This window comes from Littorina saxatilis, unplaced genomic scaffold, assembly GCF_037325665.1.
Source record: "Littorina saxatilis isolate snail1 unplaced genomic scaffold, US_GU_Lsax_2.0 scaffold_1030, whole genome shotgun sequence".
Taxonomy (NCBI): Eukaryota; Metazoa; Mollusca; class Gastropoda; order Littorinimorpha; family Littorinidae; genus Littorina; species Littorina saxatilis.
The window spans coordinates 23,012-45,820 of NW_027128150.1; the positions used below are offsets into that span (position 1 = coordinate 23,012).

A 22,809-nucleotide genomic window follows, 5' to 3' on the forward strand; every position below is an offset into this window, starting at 1 on the left:
ATCGCCACAAGAGCTACAGTTCAGGTTGGAGGTTGTGATTATGTGACCACACACCAGGAATACCTCAAGGTAAACGGTTAAGCGCTGAGTTACTCACATTAAAAACGGCCGTGTGTGTCCCAGTGGGAATCACAGACTGTAATTCTCATTGTGACGTCTTTTTGCGCCAGTCATAATGTTCGCCCTACCTTTCGCCCCTGAATATTTCATGCGCTATTCCTAGAGACGCCGATTTGAAATTTAGCCGAGAGCTGCAGAGTTCGTTTTGGGAGTTGAATAGATGATGACAACACACACAAGGAAGGTCTTAGAATTAGTGTTTAAGCGTTCTATTTTTCAAATCTGAATGCTGTGTTTGGTAGTCATTTCAGACCGTGAGATTCTCCAACGGACTGTGTTTATATTACGCGTTTTAGCCCTGTATGGCACGGAATATATGGAAAGCCGTTTGGCTCATAACTATTACAGCTGTAATTTAAAATAAATACACCTGTATTTAATGATAAATACAGCTGTATTTATTTCTTAAACGTATACAATAAGTATCATTATTAATTACAGGTGTATTTTTTTTATTAATTACAGGTGTATTTTTTTATTAAATACAGGTGTATTTATTATAAATTACAGGTGTATTTATTTTTAAATACAGGTGTAATTATTATTAAATACAGGTGTATTTATTTTTAAATACAGGTGTATTTATTATTAAATACAGGTGCATTTATTATTAAATACACCTGTATTTATTATAAAATACAGGTGTAATTAATGATAAATACACCTGTATTTAAAAATAAATACACCTGTATTTAAAAATAAATACACCTGTATTTAATAATAAATACACCTGTATTTAAAAATAAATACACCTGTATTTAAAAATAATTACACCTGTATTTAAAAATAAATACACCTGTATTTAAAATTAAATACACCTGTATTTAATAATAAATACACCTGTAATAATCAGTTATTAGTCACGTGGTTAAGCGACTTAAAAACTTGGACTGGGAATCCACATGAAAAACACTAAGCTTATACGCGTCTTCATAGCCTCGCTTTGCCGCCTTTTGACAGACTGAACAGCTCAAGATGGCGGGGGTGGCAAATGTCCCTGATGTTTTGGAAGGTTTGCGAGTGCAGTTTTAATTAACGCTGTTGCCCAGGCTCGCACAGCAGGGTAAGTTAATTGTTTTATCAGACGAATTCGGTTCTTGTGACGATCTACACCGAGTCAGTGGGGCATCCACATCCAGAAGTTGAACTTGAAGGGAGGCCTGTACGCGTTTTTGACCAAAGATGCAAAATATTGGAATTCGGTGCGAGAGACTAGCTGCTATATCGTGTTATCGGTAATCTTGAACTTTAGCGTGTTAAATTCATAGCTCTTAATTCAGAGGCATTTAAGTCTCCAAATTTGTAGAACCTGTACTTGTAATCATAACAAGTCATTTTAGATCCCTTTGAAGTTACGGAATGAACTCCGATGATGAACTGTACGAATGCATTTGACCCATCAAAGAAGGAATTATCCGTGTGACCAGACAAGGGAGACAACTCTTTCGTGTAGATGATGTCCCATGGTTGACAACGTACACCATTTTCGTCACGCTAAAGTTCAAGATTACCTTGTTATCTGTGTGTGTGTGTGTGTAATCCGTTGTAAAGTGTATATTATGATTATTTGGTGGCGGCGGCAGTGGTACGTATATAATCTCATATGGAAAGCCGTTTGGTTCATAACAAACCTTGATTGATATGGGTTAAAGCTGTGGTCTATTTATGACTTTCCGGGGCTACGAGGTTGAAAAATAGGGACAAAATCATGTACAGATTTCTGTACAGCAAACACTACCCGAAACCCCACCTATACGGCGTGTATGACCTTGAGAGCTTCAGTCAACGCTTGAATTTTGCAGTGGTAACATCCGGTTTGCTCTCGCAGAGCTGAGCATATTTGTTGTCAAGAAGGATCGAGCAGAAAAAATAAACGACTTGGCAGGGATTCGAACTCAAGGCATCGGGGCCTCGAAATGTCGGGGCCGATGTCTTAACCGCTAGGCCACTACACCAGTATTGTCAAAGATAAAAAAAATTGATAATTTTATATCATTCTACGCTTGAATTATCATTTATGCGTTGCAAAAACGTAAAAATTGACATTAAAATTTGCCTTTATTTGCAAACATGTTTTACAGAATCGCAGTACATGTTTACACCGTCATGCTACACGACATTCGCGCCATGCAAATAGCTGCGATATCTCTATTTACAACATGCAAGAAAATGACAAGAACAGTAATTGAATCTCTCCAAAGCCAGTTGAAACCAGACATCTAAGAAATAGTTATACATGTATTCACTTCTGAACAACCGGCACGGTTGGCCTAGTGGTAAGGCGTCCGCCCCGTGATCGGGAGGTCGTGGGTTCGAACCCCGGCCGGGTCATACCTAAGACTTTAAAATTGGCAATCTAGTGGTTGCTCCGCCTGGCGTCTGGCATTATGGGGTTAATGCTAGGACTGGTTGGTCCGGTGTCAGAATAATGTGACTGGGTGAGCCATGAAGCCTGTGCTGCGACTTCTGTCTTGTGTGTGGCGCACGTTATATGTCAAAGCAGCTCCGCCCTGATATGGCCCTTCGTGGTCGGCTGGGCGTTAAGCAAGCAAACAAACAAACAAACAAACAAACTTCTGAACAATGGGCGGATAGAGATATAAATCATGCTGCTTCAAGAATAACATAACATGAATTCATATCAATGTTTTTCCTTCATTTTCTCAATTGGCGCAGTAGCCTAGTGGTTAGGACATGAGACACGAAGTCGAGAGTTCGAATCTTCGCCGGGGCTTGTATTTTTTCCCCTTGATCTCTCTTGAAGATAAAATATGATCAGTCTTGAGAGAGCAAACCGGCTGTTATCCCTGAAAAATTCAAGCGTTGACTGAAGCTCTCAAGGTCATACACGCCGTATAGGTGGGGTTTCGGGTAGCGTTTGCTGTACAGAATTCTGTACATGATTGTATCCCTATTTTTCAACCTCGTAGCCCAGGAAAGTCATAAATAGACCACAGCTTTAATCTCCAGAGCTGTGTACCAGGGAAAACCATGTTATAAAGTAGACTTTTTATTAAATTTAACTTGAGACATTTAAGCTGTACAAATTAATTTCATTCACAAATACTAGTTTCATAAATATCCTTGGCCTGCAGAGATAGAATAACAAATACTTGCACATTTTGTTTGTCTTAGTGTTCAGTAAAAGTACAAAGGTTTTAAAGTAAAGCACCTTCATAACATGGAAACCGGAAGTTGTGACATGAATTTGAATACTGCTAACACTACCAAGAAAATAATATATATATATTCTATGTTGTTTTGTTGCAAGTCTGCATCATTAACAACCTGGAGTATTACTGGAAAAAAAATTATTACTAAAGAAAATATGTATACTCTCGATACTCTCCATGCACATGATTTTTGTGCAGACGAGAATTTTTGCAATTCAATAAAAGGGCGACCACTTAGTAAAGTCTTGGTTCAATTATGTTCTTTTTATGGGTTAGTTGTTAGCAACAATGTAACCGACAAACTTCAAACTGAATTTTGGTGCTTTCCTCTAACATATATTATATATTTGAAAAACATCAATGTTTACCTGTGTCAAGTTTCTTTTTTGGGAGAGTATACATTCAAGTTGCCATTTAATACATGTTTTAAGGACTGAAAATACATGTCACAAAATGGGAAACGGCCCAGGAGAATAACTTATATGTAAAGCAGCAAATGATAAGCACATGGTTTTACCCCTGAAAGCTCCAAAGATTTGGGAAAATGAATCTCGTTTGCCTTCACATATCAAACTGAACGTCAAGCAGCTCAAAAAAAGTCAAGAAAAGTTACGCTTTCAAAATAGCATTTCATTCTGTGTCGCAAAGCATGCTTAACATTTCTACGCTTCTACAAATGAACACAAGCATGCAATAATTCCCTCTCTTTTGAGTCCTGGTACTTGTATGCTTATTAAGAAAGCGGGATGATGTTTCCTTTATTTCAGAATTTCTTTTTTGTCTTGTTTCAGATGGAAAGTGCGGAGAAACCACCATCTCAGATTTCGTGTTTTTCATGTCTGGGAGCCGGTCCACAGTACCAGGAGGGTACCAGAGTCCTCTGACCGTGGTGTTTGTGGACACACCCGAAAAGCCACTCCCCAGAGTGTCAACTTGTGCCCTCAGAATGCAGGTGTCTGCCCCACACGTCAAGAACTGAGGCAGAAGCTGTCCCAGGCTGTTCTTGAAGGGGGTGGATTTTATTTATTGTAAAAACTTTCCTTCAATGGTGCGATTAGTTTCTGCTTGGTAGCCGTAGCTGTTGGTGTTTCTATCTGTACACACCCTGGGGGGGGGGGGGGGGGGTGTTAACGTTGAACTTTGAAATCTTAAAATTATTAAGACAAGGTGTGGGTGGTTTTTTTCTCTCCGTAAAATAAGCTTTATTTTAGGTGCCTGTACCGTACATCATTTCTTACTTGCTATTAAATGCAAGAGAGAGACTTTCAAAGATTTGATGTTTGTGTTTCGAATTATTTTTGCTTGGTAGCCGTAGGTGTTGGTGTTTCTTTCTGTACACACCCTGCGAAAAAATGTTTGTTCTGCAATTTTGAAGAGAATTCACAAATGTATTCAAACTGAATTATTTGAGGTCATGCTGCAAAGGAAAAAAAAAACATGACCCTGATTTAACCGGTTTCCTATACTCCTTTACATACCTTGTTTTTGTTTTGATTGTTTTCTTTGCTTTTTGCAGGGGGGGGGGGGGGGGGGTGTTTAACGTTGAACTTTGAAATCTTAAAATTATTAAGACAAGGTGTGTGTGGGTTTTTTCTCTCAGTAAAATAAGCTTTATTTTGGGTGCCTGTACCGTACATCATTTCTTACTTGCTATTAAATGCAAGAGAGAGACTTTCGAAGATTTGATGTTTGTGTTTTGCATTATTTAAATTGCCGTTGTGTTTCAAGAGTGTGTTCTGTTCTTATTTGTTTTTTTGCACCACTGTTTGTCATTATGTTGCCTGCTTTTCGTGTTCCGTGTAACGCTGTCCATGGAAAACATGTAAAGCATTGTATTTCTCTCGACTATTGATCAAGTAAACTAAGCACTTCACATCATATCAGGTATCAGTTACCTAATGTACAGAATAAATGGTTCAACCCCCCTACTACACGAATAACACGTTGCCAGCAAAATATCAAAAGCACTCGGACTAGCGTTACAGTGTCCCATACAAAACTTGGCAATATACACCATAAACCGGATACAAACAAATCAATTGCACGCTAACAACTTTGTTATACTGTCTCATAATGGTATACAAATTAATAAACTCAAAAGCGTTTGTAACAGTTATGATAATGTGATATTCGTGCCCTGTGTAACGATAGTCTGTTTTTATGTTTTACCAAATTAACCAAAACTGGCGTTGTCTACTGCTTTTCCTTTTATAGTTTTACACTCCTCTGTAGTGAAGGTCACTGCTCACACAAGGGCGGGGATGTAGCTCAGTCCTGTTGGCCGCTGTCAGCGCGAGTTCGTCCCCACGTTCGGCGAGAGATTTATTATTGCTCACAGTCAACTTTGTGTGCAGACTCTCCTCGGTGTCCGAACACCCCCGTGTGTACACGCAAGCACAAGACCAAGTGCGCACGAAAAAGATCCTGTAATCCATGTCAGAGTTCGGTGGGTTATAGAAACACGAAAATACCCAGCATGCTTCCTCCGAACGCGGCGTATGGCTGCCTAAATGGCGGGGTAAAAACGGTCATACACGTAAAAGCCGTGGGAGTTTCAGCCCATGAACGAACAAACGGCTCACACAATTTCAGCTTTCTTGTTTAGTTTATAAATTTCAGCCTCAATTCCTCGTCTCTGTAACCAGTATTAAATAGTGACTGTTTTGCTAACTGTTCAGCTGTCACCTGCCAAGTAGAACCGATGTATTCTTTATGATGTGATAAAATTAAAGTATTCATTCCACTTTGTGATGGATGAACTCGCAACTGCCAAGTATTACCAGTCTTATGATGGGATAAAAATTAAGTATTCATTCCATTTTGTGATAGGTTAACTCTCAACTGCCAAGTAATACCAGTCTAATGATGTGATAAAAATATTCATTCCATTGTGTGATGGGTTAACTCTCACCTGCCAAGTATTACCAGTGTGTCTTGTGATGTGATAAACATAAAGTATGCATTCCATTTTGTGATGATTTTCCTTATTTAAAGTGGATTTTCTGCATGACACTTGTTTGATTAAAATTAATTGTATTTGTGGCAGACAACTTGAGTTATGTTTTGTGTTTTTGTAAAAACAACTTGTTTTTTTTAATATGACTGGAAATGAGACTAGCAGCCATGAATCCATAACTACATTTTGCTGTCCATCATAGACATCTCACTCGCACATGTTCATTGCCTCACCATACAGGAATCAAAATCCATACAAACAATTTGTATTATCCAATATTCAAACTTGTCATACACATTTATTCATACACAAGAATTATGTGTCATACACATTCAAGCAATCAAGATCCAATAAATGTATATAATTGATGTTCTTAAAAAGACTACACACACACCTAAATATATAGGTGATCTTTGAAATGGGACATTTACATGCAAAATTCAGAATGCAAACAGAGCTTTGGCTTGCAAATGTAATAGTCATTAACCAGCACATAATATGAATAATTTTTGAAATTGTTGTGATACTGATTCAATTTTTCACATAAAATCAGAATTTCATTTATTTTAGTTTCCTGATACAAATGATTCGTCTAGCTTACCTTGAATAAACATACCAATACGTCAAAAAGTAGGACATCTGAGCTCAAAGATTAATAGTTTGGTTTGAAAAATCTCTAAATACACATAATTACAAAAACAAAACAAAATTCCGTGATAGAACATGTACTGATCTTGCAACTAAAGTAACAAGAAGGGCAAAGCCCATACGACTCGCATGCTTTACACATTTTTCCTACCAAAATACATGTGACCTTGACCCAAGGTCAAGGTCATCCAAGGTCATGCAACACAGCTGTTAATTCAAGACATAGGAGGTACAATGGTGCTTATTGGCTCTTTCTACCATGAGATATGGTCACTTTTAGTGGTTCACTACCTTATTTTGGTCACATTTCATAAGGGTCAAAGTGACCTTGACCTTGATCATATGTGACCAAATGTGTCTCATGATGAAAGCATAACATGTGCCCCACATAATTTTTAAGTTTGAAACAGTTATCTTCCATAGTTCAGGGTCAAGGTCACTTCAAAATATGTATACAATCCAACTTTGAAGAGCTCCTGTGACCTTGACCTTGAAGCAAGGTAAACCAAACTGGTATCAAAAGATGGGGCTTACTTTGCCCTATATATCATATATAGGTGAGGTATTCAATCTCAAAAACTTCAGAGAAAATGGGAAAAATGTGAAAAATAGCTGTTTTTTTAGGCAACATTTATGGCCCCTGCGACCTTGACCTTGAAGCAAGGTCAAGATGCTATGTATGTTTTTTGGGGCCTTGTCATCATACACCATCTTGCCAAATTTGGTACTGATAGACTGAATAGTGTCCAAGAAATATCCAACGTTAAAGTTTTCCGGACGGACGGACGGACGACTCGGGTGAGTACATAGACTCACTTTTGCTACGCATGTGAGTCAAAAAGGGGACTCGGGTGTGCTGTTAAAATTGTTGGCACATTTTAGTATCTAAAACTCACCTTTGATTTTAGGGGGTGCCTATTCTTTCTTTATTTTGTGTTTAACATTGTTTTCAACCACGAAGGTTATATCGCGACGGGGGGAGATGGGATAGAGCCACTTGTCAATTGTTTCTTGTTCACAAAAGCACTTAATCAAAAATTTGCTCCAGGGGCTTGCAACGTAGTACAATATATTACCTTACTGGGAGAATGCAAGTTTCCAGTACAAAGGACATAACACTTACATACTGCTTGAGTAAAATCTTTACAAAAATTGACTATATTCTATACAAGAAACACTTAACAAGGGTAAAAGGAGAAACAGAATCAGTTAGTCGCCTCTTACGACATGCTGGGGAGCATCGGGTAAATTCTTCCCCCAAACCCGCGGGGGGTACCTATGCGACTGACCACAATGTTTACTTTCATCAGGCACAAAGTTCTTCAGCAGAAGAATGATTAATATTCTAGCAACAAACATGCAATAAATTCATACATGATTATTGATGTTCAAAAAATGCTCTACACTACTTCACCAAACTAAATGGAGAACTGAAAATGTTTAAAACACTTTCTTTCTTTGGTGTTTTCAACCACGAAGGTTATATCGCCACGTGGAAGGGGGGGGGGGGGGGGGGGGGGGAATGGGATAGAGCCACTTGTTAATTGTTTCTTGTTCACAAAAGCACTAATCAAAAAATTGCTCCAGGGGAAAACACTAACCATAAACAATAAACACCACTATGAGGTTTGATAGGTAACTTAAAGGGACCTTGACCTTCAATGAACGTTGCAAAAAGCTTATGTTCTGATGAATATGGGTGAATGAGGCACCATTGAATATAAAAAGAAAAATAACTGATTTGACTCTAGTTAAACTATGGCGCTCATGGCATCATACCAAAGTTTGAACGAGTATCCCTTTCACTGTTCTGTACAGCTGTGAAAACACAGTGAGACATAATAATAATGAACATAAATTAATCACCCCTTCTCGCCAGAGCTCACGGCAATACACAATAGCAAAACAAATCAGAGCATTCACACACCGACACACACAAAGTCGTTAAAGGTTTATTGGCTGCGGCAATAATAGCCGCAAGAATAATCCTTTAGTTCGTTCAAAGTACCCAAGCATGTCCTGTATACAAAAGTAAGGCGATTGAGATTTTATTTTGGTTTTTTTACACAAGCCAGAGAACACCAGTGCTTGTGAGAGCAAAACGTTTGCCCGTAGGGAAGTGAACCTTCCTTATCTTTCGCACCAGAGAGCTGTTCAAAAGGGGTATTGTGCAAGTTGGCTATTAAACCATTGTAATTCGGAAAATGTCTTTAACCTTCGCCGGCACTCGTGGGTCCGTGCGGACCCAGAAGGGTGTTTGATTGCAAATATCTTTTAAACGAGTTGGAATTTTTTAATGAGCTTTTAGAAATGCCTCAGACACCTAACAAGCTATCATCTCCTAAAAGCTCATTAAATTTCAGTGATAATTAATTAATTAATTAATGGTCAAATTTAGACTACACACGGAAGCATTTGTGGGGACGTGCGGACCTATACTTCTCAAAGAAGGAAAAGCGTGTATACCCTTCCGAGGCACTCGTGGGTCCGTGCGGACCCAGAAGGGTGTTTGATTGCAAATGAGACAGTGACAAAAGGTCAGGTGTCATGTCTACTGTCCCGAATGACACACGATTGCTGACATTTCACCATTGCCAAAAGAATAAACAAATAAGAAATAGGTAGAAAATGAATGTGAAAACTGACTTTGATTGTTGATCAGTATTTTCTATACCACTAACAAATAATCTACTTACACATAGCTGTTTGGCAAATGTATGTTGCATGGGACACACTGACATGAAAGTGGAAGATGTTTTTCCCTCTAGAGAAACTACATATCAAGTTACACTTTTTGTGCTCTTCCATTCCAGTTGGCAATCAATTGTTAACGCATGTTATTAGAAAAAATAGAACGAAAACAGATTAGATAGAATGAAAAATGTACTGGTGATGTCATTTGGGACATACTGACATGAAAACGTCACCTTTTGTCATTGTCTCAAATATCTCTTAAACGAGTTGGAATTTTTTAATGAGCTTTTAGAAATGCCTCAGACACCTACAAAGCTTTCATCTCCTAAAAGCTCATTAAATTTCAGTGATAATTAATTAATTAATTAATTAATTAATGGTCAAATTTAGACTACACACGGAAGCATTCGTGGGGACGTGCGGACCCATACTTCTCAAAGAAGGAAAAGCGTGTATACCCTTCCGAGGCACTCGTGGGTCCATGCGGACCCATACTTCTCAAAGAAGGACAATTGTGCAAACCCTTCCGTGGCACTCGTGGGGCCATGCAGACCCATAATATTTTACCAAATACCGTGTGCAGTCTAAATTTGACCATTAATTAATTATCACTGAAATTTAATGAGCTTTTAGGAGATGATAGCTTTTTAGGTGTCTGAGGCATTTCTAAAAGCTCATTAAAAAATTCCAACTCGTTTAAGAGATATTTGCATCAAACACCCTTCTGTGTCCGCACGGACCCACGAGTGCCACGGAAGGATATGCATATTTTTCTTTCTTTGAGAAGCATGGGTCTGCACGGCCCCACGAGTGCCACGGAAGGATATGCACATTTTTCCTTCTTTGAGAAGCATGGGTCTGCACGGCCCCACGAATGCGTCCGTGTGTAGTCGATAACGAGTGCCGGCGAAGGTTAATGGCTGAATAACAATGAGTTCCTTTATACGTTGGATTGGGCAAGCCATATATATATATATATATATATATATATATATATATATATAAATATATCTAGCATCAATAAACCTAAAAATACACTAAGGTCTTTTTCAAAAACAATAGTCTGTTTTAAAAACTTTCAGCAATTTTCAACTTTATAAATCTATACTATAGATACATCAAAAGAAATTTGGTCAGACATGGGATTCAGAAAAAGTGATAATTAAGGAAAAAAAAAGTAGGGTCCAGGGGCAACGCCCCTGGTCGGGGTCTGGGGGCAAAGCCCCCAGAAGCTGAAGGTTTTTAGTATTTTAGACACACAAAAATGGCCCTGAAATGCATATTTCAGCTTAATCATAGCCCCCCCCCTCCCTTTCCATGTTTCTCAAATTAATTTTACGCTAAGACTCAAAATAAGGAGGAGAAAGAGAGAGAGAGAGAGAGAGAGAGAGAGAGAGGGGGGATGGGGGGGGGGGTGGTGGCGTGTGACGGTGTGGTTTCAATGTTCTTACCTCGTCGGTGCCAAACGACCCCAGTGACTGATTACACGACTGGGTTTTCAGGATAGTCAGGTGCTTGTTGCTTTTCAAGTGGCTTTTGAGGGCAGTCTTTCCATTGGAACCGTAGTTGATAACATTAACATCGTTGCACAAAGTGCACTAAGTTTTTCCCGGCAAGTTGATTTTAGCAAAAGCATCGCCAACTTTCAGTTTCACGTCTTGTGTCTTCTGGCCTTTCTCGTATTTCCAGCTCAATGATACAACTTCATCGAGCCAGTCGAATCTCCAGAGATTTTTCTTGTACTTCTGCTGGTCAATTTCCCGGGATAGAACGGTTTCGTCTCGCTTTAGCTTCCTCATCATTTTGGCAAGTGGCTCGAAGCGATGTAAAAATGGCGCCGAATCATTCTCATACGGTATGCTTTAGCTTATACTGAATCCCCGATAGCTACGTTGAAACGGTGACTGTAGGAGACAAAGACACAGAGCGCGTTCCCATACGGATCGACCAGCAACAGTCTGACCGTTTTAGGAACCAACCGTTCAAGAATAGTATGGAATGGAGCGTCGCGATCAGCGGACCGGCCGAAAAACTTGGGTCTTTACCTACATATACCCCAACATTTTCTCAGCGGATTTGCACGAATCTCAAGAATGATCCCTGGAGCCTAAAAATTTACGGAATTCCGTAATTTTACGGAAGAATCCCATGTCTGTTTGGTGCAATTAAACAGGTAACCTAATGGCAAATCATTGTGTAAAACTTTCTTTACAACTTTCTTTCACAAAGTGTACATATTTTTTTTTTTTTTTTTTAGCAATATTTTTTTCGTGGTGCAGTACCTGTGTTTAAAAATAATAAAATACACAGCGGACATAATTTCGCTTTATTTGAATGACTTTCCACTTTACAAAGATTGGTTTAGAATTAGAGCGCAGATTTAAACCAATTTGAAAAAAACAGTTGCTTATACCTTCTACCATGCTTGGTACTTTGAACAAACTTTATGATTGTTTTTGAGGCTTTCATTGTTGCAGCCCAATGCTGCTCAGTGCAAATTAACTTTTTTGAAGGCGAAGTGTCTGCACCCAGACACATCCTTACTCTGAGGTCTCAAAGCAAACCCGCAAATTGAGGCACACCTCCCAACGCCATGCAAGATATTGCAGATTTATTGCACGATTACGTGGCTAGAGCGGATAGGGCAAGTAGCCTAATAAGTTTACAATTTAAAACGAATGCTTCTTTCATTGACAAAAGCAGTAATCATGTGTCAAAACACTGGATCGGCTTTGGAATGCGCTTGTAAATAAAAGTAGACAATGAATTTTTCTTGTGATTCCACTGACCAATCTGCTTGTAGTCTGGACAATCAAGCGTACAAAATATGGCAAAATCGTATGGGTTCACAGGTCTGCTATACACTTCAGGTTTGGGGTGTCCACAAGCTAACTTTTTTTTTACTCGAGCATGTTGGCAACGAACTGGAGAACAACATCTGACCATGTTGATCGGTGGGTGGCCCACTCCGAGGGTCAATGCGCTCCGTTAGTTGCACGAGCTGTTCCTCAGAGAGGGGGCAAGCCGTGGCAGGCACATCCTAACGACTGTCTGGCAAAGGATGGTCCTCGATTATCGATTGAAGGCTTCTCCCTTTCCAGAAGTCCTGTACTGCTGTGGATGTGCTGGCTCGTCTCTCCAGCATCCCCCTGAAGAAGAGCTGCAGGGGAGTTCTGTTGCGCTCTGTCCTCAGGGGTTGGTGGTTCTTCTGTTCCACAATCCACTGTAGGGACCGGTTCAGCCTGGGCAGAAAAACATAGTGGAGGGCCCACAAGTGAATGGGATTGTCCATGTTCAGTATCCCCAGACCACCTTCTGCCTGTGGTGTTCCCATTGCAGTAAACAGGTCATGGTAAGGGTTCACCACATCTTTCCAGACGTCGAGCCAGAGACGCTCGATCCTTTGGTTATGGTCACTGCGGCCTTGCATCGCACTGCCTCTCCCTTCTCCCCTGTGTTCATTCATGAGGGCGACGACATCCAGATTCTCGCCACCATGGTCCATGCGGACTCTTGACGGGAGTCCAAAGCGTTGGGTTCCACCCAAAAACAGATCCCGAACGGTCTCTGACCTGTTGTTTCGGTGGCATGGAGGAAGGTAGTGGCCCGGCTAAAGCCATCGATTGCCCCATGAATCACCATTTTCCACCTGCAATATAACAAACAGAGATCCGTTTCCATATGTGATTTCACCACACAAATTCTGATTAAAGAGTTATTGGGAAATAAGTACAGGTAACATGCTCAGTAAATATTAAAAAGTAATGGTCAAAGTGCTTTTTCATGACCGAGAATCAAGACCATTATTTTTAATATATATCATTGAGAAAAGGTGTGTAACCCATTTAATCCACCTTTCTTCAATTTTGCAAAGAAATAAATCAAGAAAAGCAATTGCTTTATATGACTTTTCTTCGTCATGTCCATAAGCCTTAAGGGTCTTGTAGGTCTTAAAAGGAGGATTCCACTAACTGCTGGGACTCTAAAATTTGATAAAAATAAGCAAAATTTTGGTAATGTCTGCTGGTTAATAACACATACAATTCAGTGAAATTTAATAAAAAATAACTGAGAAAACCGCAATGTAAAGCTTTTACAAACTTGACCCCACTGTGACCCCAAAATGTGACAGGGATCAACCAAACTAGGGTCACGTAGGTAGATGATCAAATCCTTCAAGTGTTCAAAGTTTCAAAGCTCAAGCTTCAAAAACACCTGAGATAACATCAATGTTAAGATATTTTGATTCGAACATGACCCCCTGTGACCCCAAAACTTGACGAAGGTCAATCTTCTTCTTCTTCAGCGTTCGACGATGGCTGTGTCTAGATTCTTTCAGGCCTGGGAATGAGTAAAAGTGGTTTGGGCGTACTGACGGGAAAATGTTGCGTTTTAAGCATTTTTAAGGGCACACGGAGGCTCTTTTCTTACACAATTAGAAAAGGACTTCGTCGTAAATACGACGAAAGGCGTATCATTCCCAGGCCTGTTCTTTGGCCCGTGATGTTGACGAAGTGGGCTGTGACGAAGGTCAATCAACCTTATGTCGTCTTCTTCTTCTTATGCGTTCGTGGGCTGAAACTCCCACGTGCACTCGTGGTTTGCACGAGTGGAATTTTACGTGTATGACCGTTTTTACCCCACCATTTAGGCAGCCATACGCCGCTTTCGGAGGAAGCATGCTGGGTATTTTCTTGTTTCTATAACCCACCGAACTCTGACATGGATTACAGGATCTTTTTTCGTGCGCACTTGGTCTTGTGCTTGTGTGTACACACGGGGGTGTTCGGACACGAGGAGAGTCTGCACACAAAGTTGACTCCGAGAAATAAATCTCCCGCCGAACGTGGGGACGAACTCACGCTGACAGCAGGCAACTGGATACAAATCTAGCGCGCTACCGACTGAGCTACATCCCCGCCCACAATCTTATGTCAAGTTGGTACATTATCAAAACCTAGAAGTGTGCGTACTATTAACCCTTACACCGGTGCAATTCTGTAACACATGTTACATAGCCACTGGTGAATTAACAGAGAGAAACATAACAAAAAACAGTCATATAGGTTTTCGCATCAATGGGAGGTAATCGGAACCGACCAAACAGACTGAGCCAATAGCGCGACATATGTCGTGACAACCAGGTGACAGCATACGTAAAGTAGCGCGACATATGTCGCGACAACCAGCCTAAGGGTTAAAGCTCTAGCTAAAAACACATCTGAGATAACATCAACGTTAAGTTTTTATTAAACGAACATGACCCCGCTGTGACCCCAAAATTTGATGAGGGTCAACGAAACTGCGGTCACTTCGTGAAATCATCAAACCCTAAAAGTGTGCAAAGTTTCAGAGGTCTAGCTGTATAAACTTCTGAGATAACAGCTCAACGTTACATTTTTTGTCCTTGGACAGACAGACAGCCTGCCCACAGCACACATAATTATTTTGATCAAGTATTATTCACTCAGCCAGTCTACCTGCACAAGCATGTGATTAATCCATGGTTGAAGAGTTCTGTGAAAATTGCGCAATTCTGCAAACTCTTTATAGCAGTTAATTTAATTTCGAATAAAATAAAGTACATAGTTGTTCTGCTAAGACGATAAGGCAAATATTTTTGCGTTCTTTTCATGTTTAAGTATCTCGGGAAAAAAGTTCTATTTATGAAGTGAAATATAATTGACCTACAGATTACTGTCTTTTTATTTGTACAAATGCAAAATGGGAACAACTCTATTTTCTACACAAAATATGAGAGTTACTTGCCTTGAGACCTTGTGTCTGGTACAACGTAGATTTTGATTTAGAAAACAACCAAACTTATGGATCTTATATTGGATTCTGTGTGTTGAAACCTGAAATGAATAGTGTAAATGCAGTTGAGTATGTATGAGCTCTTTCCTCTTTCGAATATTTGAGCATTCAGAACTTTTCAGTCACCAAGCAGTGACCACACAGTGTGGTTTCTCAACCTATGAGCTATCGAGGATTCAGACTGGTTGCTGGGTGGTTATTTGTTAGGACTAGGTAGCTTGGTATTCACCGAAAAGTATTCCCCCCTCTGCTTATTTCTCTGTTAACTTGAAGGGGTGTTTATTGTTAAAAAAAACACCAAGCAACCAAATTTAAATAACCACCCAGTAGAAATGGTAAGGTATAACCAGAATATGTTTTGTATTCCGTGGGGAAATCATCAATGGACCAGTCTTTCATTACATATCCAGAAAATGACAAAATAAAAAGAAAAGAAAAGAAAATACTTGCACACGACTCACCTTCGTTACCCACCTACCCCTTAGAAGACGCCCTTCCTTTTACGATCCCAAACAAGACATTTTCAAGACCCTGTTTCATAGCTGCCAACCCCTGTGAAGCCCAAAGAGTAGCATTTTGGAACTTTCACCAAATGTCAGAGTTGCAATTGGTGTTTATAAGCGTAGCACTCGCATAATCTTAAATTTGAATCGCAAGCCCGCATTTAAAATGCCATCAAAAACGTTTGTAAGATTCTGAGAGCTCTACGACATTACAACCGTCTAAACATAGTTCAATGTCACACGCTTTCCTTCTTTGCCACTACTAAAGCAAACGTATGCAAGATTGTATGTTACACGCTTTAGGAGCATGGCAAGAACGGATTCAAACTCAAAATCGTCACTCCAAAAAACATAAAATGCACACACGACTTTTATTTCTCCTGCTGTTATCGTTTCTTCTCTTTACAGATTCTTCAACGCTCAGAATACTGAAAACGGCACCCCAGACGACAGTACTGTTTCCATACGCGAATTTAACTTCCCTTGGAAAGTGGTTCGCTCAGGAGGCCTGTTTGTCTGACACTATAAGGACAGAGTTCTGAACATAGATGACAAAGATTCCGGAATGAACAAACATTTTGCGGATGCAGACACAGAAAGACGTCATGAAGAATGAGATGCTTCAAAAGATACAGACTGTGACGATGACTGTGACGTCATTCCCATATAACGAGACGTCATTCACAGTTGTTCGGCCACTTCCGTCAAAAAGTAGATTTAGACAATCAACGTAATCTCGTGTGGAAGAAAACGTCTGTCACACAACCAAGTCGGAATAGCAGGTATTATTACCTATACACGCAAAGTCTGTCGAATTCTTCGGCAAAAATCGTTGAAAATGATTTGCCCGCATCGGTGTGGAACTTGCACCATAATCTTCACCACCCTTACGTTTCCCCGTTTTTATCCTGTCTCCCTCCAGTTTCCACTTCTAACACCGTCACTGTGCACAGCTTACAACTTAACAAGTGCATTGCATATTCTAATCAAATTCACAATTGGCGCATAGAGTCACCGGAAATGCGAATGCTTGCAATAAAATTCACGATTTGCTAAGCAAGTCACGTGGACAATATCGATCGAGTCATAACGGAGTGGTTCCCAGCCATCGGTACTCGACTAGTTATGCAATGTTCATTGTTGATTGTCAAGCAATAAGTGAACATTTTGCACGCTTGTCATTTTTTTTTTTTTAGCGTAGCAGCTCAGGGCTTAGAGTAGCAGCGTAGCAATTCCTGCAAAATCGGAGCATGCTGCGCCAAAATCGTAGCAATTGGCAGGTATGCTGTTCTCTAAGATATTCTGCTCATAACCTCTGTAAGTTTACCCCCATTATAAGACCTTATTATCTCAGGGTTATGTAGGTCTTAAAAGAAAGATTCCAGCGTCATAAAATAAGAGAATTCCTTATCACCCTTATGCCACCTGTATCAATCCACTCAAATTCCATGTTCAAACTGGCACAACCCCCAACATCCTCCCCACCACCGGACACACTCAACATTCACCAAATTTTTAAAAAGGATTTTTTTGTGCCCAGTGTATGTATTTGTAGCTGTACTCACGATATCAACTTGTGGTATCCGTCTAGATGCCAGAGAGCGTTTGGTCCTGATACTTGGTACAGACGACGTCTCGTGGGCCTCAACGCCAAAGCTCTGACAGCTACTCCACCAGGATCAACCCGCGGATGGCTCCCCGTACTCTGTGCCTTTGTGGAGCGTGTAAGAATACAACTTATTACACTAACGTGACATACCACTCATGTCATAACAATACCATTCACTACATTGCATGTGTAAAGAGGTCTTGTCTGACAAGGACCTGATTTTTCACTGCCTCCAATACCGAAACAAGCGTCCTTCTTTGAACACTCGGAAGAATTTTAAGAACGTAAACACCACACCAGTGACATTTCCTTGCTTTGACATAAAAGATTACACGAGGCATTCGGAGAGATCCAGGTTCAATTTTTAAGCTTCTTCAATCTGGGCGCTTCGACAAAGGGACATTTACAGCAATGAACATGCAACAGTATGTACAGGGTCCCCACTGGTTTTTAGAAACAAAATTCCATGACTTTCCATGAGCCTCAATAACATTTTCCATGACTAGATCCACAGGTCGCCATTTCCGAACACGCAAACTTTTTACATCTTGTCACTGCCAGTTTTGACACTGGCTTGCTTTGCACTGAATTTGAGTCAGTTTCTACGCAGTGTCTCTTTGACAAGCAAGTCAAGCATTTGCTACGCAGTCAGATTATCGGTAATGTTTGCTGGTCCTGTCATTTCACTAAACTGGACCAGCCACTGTTTGTATCCATCTGCACTTTCGTAAATTCCGTTTCATAACCGTCACTAACACTGTGACTTGACGAACTGTCATTTTTTTCACCGCGATACACAGTTCATTGCGAAGATCTTCCTTGGTAATTCGTTCCAATTCCGCATACTTTTTGTTGTCAAGAAACAACTCGAAAGAAAGCTGGCGTGCTAAAGGTTATTTTTTTTTCTTTCTTATTTATGTTAAATTCCATGACTTGAATTGAAATTCCATGACTTGAATTGAAATTCCATGACTTTCCAGGTCTGGAAAATTAAAAATCAAATTCCATGACTTTCCATGACCTGTACGAACCCTGTATGTAGGATAAACAGAATACTACATGGCTTCCTGTTTGATACCAGTTTTACACTAGTGTTTTGAAATATTGTTCGCAGTTTAATATTTAAAAGCACAACTTGAGTAAAACTGGTATTTCATAGGAAACCATATAGTATTCTCTATGTGGACAACAATGTCACAGGCTTACCCACTAAAGTTCTTTAGGAGCTTCTGACATATTTGCCTTAAAAACAACATGCAAAATAACTTGTGGAATCCAAAAGCACCATGTCGCATTAGTGGCCCAATTAGAGCTGCAGACTATTACGCTTTCGATGTAGCATGCTACTTGTAAAACAGAAAATGCTACTTCGTTATACAGACACTCTACAATGTTCATTTGTTCCTGCTGCTGTTTTCTTGTCTGAACACAGTTATTGCAACATTTGTGTCTTGACATATAAACATGTAGGTGCAGTGGATTATAAGATGATGCAATACTTAAAGATAAACACCATTTGCTACACTATAAATTCAAGATTGCTACACATGAAGCTTCATAGGGGCTGACAGCTCTGCATCATACACCAGCACATAAATCTTACTGACTGAGTTGATGTGTATTTACACATTGCACACCTCCCACATTGAAGTAAACAATTGAATATCTTCAGTTAATCGAAGTACACTTAAAGATGAAGTTCTCTCCATAGGAATACTGTGCATCACCCTTGCATGTAAGTGAACTCAAAGTACTATGTGAACAGAACAGAACCAATTCTGGTCTGTTTGCAACCGCATGAACGCAGGAAAGAGATCATTGTCAGATTGAATTACAATTAACATTGACACGCTTCCATTTGAAACTTTTCAGTTGTCATTGTGGATTGACGCCCCGGGCCCCAGATCCTGCGTTTAACTTTATCCTCGACGAACAAAACAACAGGCACCAATTGGGTTGCCGCCTCACCTGTGATTGTGTTGACCAGGTTGGCAACCGAGCCAGACAGGGTAGAATTGCTGGTACCGGTTGTCATCGATCCCGATGTTGAGGCGATGGCCTCACGATCACCCGAAACAGCTTCTTGCAGACGTTGGTTGTCTTTCTGGAGCGAGACAATGGCCACTTGGCAGGTCTCTTGCCGCTCCCCCAGCCTGCGTAGTTCTGCCAATACCGCGGCCAAAGCAGTGGCGCTTTCTTCCCCTCCTGCTGTGGCTGACTCAAACCCACCGGGTTGTCGCTGCGAGGCTGTCTGGTTGCTGGCCCTCGGCCGACCTGCAGCGGCTCGGGTCACTTCGGCTACCCGCCTTGACGCTGCCCTCCTGGGAGGCATATTCCTGTGCATAAAAAACAGGATATGTGAACACAGCCTTATTTGTCAGATTACTGAGAATTACACATAAGCCTTGAACTTGTCTGCTGCTCCTTGCAGGAGTTAACAACTCCTTCACTGTTCAGCCTGTAAAAGGTGTTTAATATCCCATACTTCTGAAGTTGTCACCAGATTTTGGGAGTCTGAAATACAAACCAAAGAAATTGATTAAAATCTGGCCCAAAGTACTTCAAACCAATTGTGTTTTCTGTGTCAAACTCAAATCCTGGCACCCAGTACCCCCACCAAACGAGTTTGGAATCTCTGAGGCTCAATACATTTATGACAAACAGAACACCAACAGGAAATTACATCATGGTTCTCTGAACTGTCACACACCAACATAATACCTGGCTAACAAATCCACATACTAACTAATGTTGGAATCTCTGAGGCCCTATAGCTTAATTTGACAAAAAGAACAACAGCGAACCATGTTTTCTGATTCTCTGAAAAATCAGCCCCACCATGAAATATTACCTAGCCCACGGTACATGTACTTTAACCAAAATAGTGTTTGTAATCTGTGAGGCACCAGCCAACACAAGTGACAACAGTACCTCCACATGAAATATTACCTAGCCCACAGTACCACAATCAAAATAAATTTGGAATCTCCTAGGCAAAATAACAGGTGATTGACAAAACAGTACTTCCACAGGAACCAATATTTCCTGATTCACTGAAATGACAAACACCCGAGGTAATTGACATACAGTACCTCCACAGGAACAAATATTCTGATTCTCTGAATTGACAAACGCTCACATGAAAAGGCATCGTAACACCAACATGTTCATCAGAATCTCACCTGAAAATTATTTCCAAGTACTCTGGAAAAACACTGATCCATACTATCCACCAACACAGAAACATACTGTTGAAACATGTCACGATATCTTGATTTGACAGAACACTCAACAATCGTGTTGATCGAAGAACCATTCCGGATCCACCTTGAACTGGTTTTTAGACAAGGGACATCATCCACAACGAGCCTGTCATAAACTCGAGTTACTTCCCATCTACCGATCTGGTTGACCCCATTTAGAGCCGTCGATTTATGCCACCCACCCGCATCAAACAAGAAAGAAAATGTAAACAATTTGAAGATTCCCTGTTCCTATACCCGTGCTTTGTAAGCTGATCAGTCAAAACGCACAATGCAACCTGACCCGGCTACAACATTATTTAATCACACAAAAAACCGACTGTGTTTATCGCCTGACGAAGGGACTTGTACAACCTGGCCTGTCCTGACGTTGCTTGATCTTCTTGATCTTGATATGTTACGCCAACAGGTCCCAAGCTTGGGAATATACGTTTGCTAGATGCACACCATCACCCAGGAAATGACGCTGCAAATTCAGGTAACGTAAACTGTTTTCCAGCGGAAAACATAAAATCATGGTCCCAAAATACAACTCTAGGGGAGTCCACAGTGCCCTGCCGAAGCAACGCATTGACCTCCATAGCTGCGGCGTTGTATGATGGATCGAAACACACACACAGACAGACAGACAGACACACACACACACACACATACACCACGACCCTCGTCTCCAATTCCCCCTCTACGTTAAAATATTTAGTCAAAACTTGACTAAATATAAAAACGGTATTACTTAACTAAAATCAGAATCTGTGACTGTGAAACATTGGTCCATTTCTCAGTTGTTTTTCAACAGTTTAAAATTCCTTTTTGAAGCTTTACTATTCTAATATTCAGCACAGAAGAGTTACCTGAAGTACTGTCCCCTGTCCTTTCAGACGAGCTTGTATCATTAAGGACCCAGTAAGCTTGTTGGAAGCAGTAATTGGTTCCACCAACGCATCCAACTCTTGATCAGATATCCTGGAATACACCATGCGTTGTACAGTTTACAAGTAGCATTCCATTTTCCCTGAAAATTGCCAAACACTTTTATTACTTGCGTTGTATCGATAAACGAAGCACAAGTAAGAAACAATAATAAAAAGCAAAGAAAATAGCAACACGATATGCAAACATCTAACAAAGCCGAGCAAGCAGAATGACAGGTTTAATGAAAAACAAAGAGGTACCGATTCGGAAACAAGATCGCGATTCTTTCCTTCGCTGCACGACGCAAATCTTCTGTGACCTTTGACCAAACGTAGCTTCCACATTCGATCACCGTGCTCAGCTTAATATTTACAACAGAAAGCCGAGGGGGTGGAATACCGAGATGAACCTACAGAAATGTGCATCCTCAAACCTGACATATTCATCCCAACATTTAATGAACTCCAAAACACAGAAAGTTGCTTTTAGTTTTACACGCCATCTTTGATTGCCACTGCCAGTGGTTATCAAACCGGGACCGGTACCCGTGTTTCAAAGATCACGCATTGTTTCTTCCATTAAGTCACAAATGAACAAGCAAACAAAACGTTGCTTACCTTCTTAAAACTTCTTCTGGCTCATTACCAGACTGCAACAAATTGACGTCGCAATGGCGGGTCTGATCCAGTGGCGTCACCGGAAGTAGTATCTCCACGAGATTGTCGCTTTGCATGTCGTACATTTTCCGATTCAAGTTCTAATTTATTTCAGCCGCATTTATTAAATGCAGCTGCATTTAAAAATAAATACAGCTGTATTTAAAAATAATTACACCTGTATCTAAAAATAATTACAGGTGTATTTATTTTTAAATACAGCTGTATTTACTATTAAATACAGGTGTAATTATTTTTAAATACAGCTGTATTTATTTTTAAATGCAGCTGTATTTAAAAATAATTACACCTGTATTTAATAATAAATACAGCTGTATATATTTTTAAATACAGGTGTAATTATTTTTAAATACAGCTGTATTTATGATTAAATACAGCTGTATTTATCATTAAATACAGCTGTATTTATTTTAAATTACAGCTGTAATAGTTATGAG

General features: G+C 40.1%; 1 protein-coding gene across 5 annotated transcripts; it reads right to left on the reverse strand.

Annotated features, from left to right (window-relative positions):
• Positions 1-6,527: 6,527 nt before the first annotated feature.
• LOC138956518 (uncharacterized) lies at positions 6,528-22,526 on the reverse strand. 5 transcript variants are annotated; one of them, XM_070327858.1, is made up of 5 exons: positions 22,313-22,526; positions 21,635-21,795; positions 19,489-19,856; positions 17,477-17,622; positions 6,528-13,240 (listed from the first exon to the last, which is right to left on the reverse strand). In XM_070327858.1, the coding sequence occupies exon 5, from the start codon at positions 13,094-13,096 to the stop codon at positions 12,632-12,634; it is 465 nt and encodes a 154-aa protein (XP_070183959.1). In that variant the 5' UTR covers positions 13,097-13,240; positions 17,477-17,622; positions 19,489-19,856; positions 21,635-21,795; positions 22,313-22,526; the 3' UTR covers positions 6,528-12,631. The 5 variants fall into 5 exon arrangements, with proteins under 5 accessions (XP_070183959.1, XP_070183957.1, XP_070183958.1 ...); XM_070327856.1 differs by lacking the exons at positions 21,635-21,795; positions 22,313-22,526 and adding an exon at positions 20,703-21,064; XM_070327857.1 differs by lacking the exons at positions 6,528-13,240; positions 21,635-21,795; positions 22,313-22,526 and adding exons at positions 15,299-15,449; positions 20,703-21,064.
• Between the last annotated feature and the right edge of the window lie 283 nt (positions 22,527-22,809).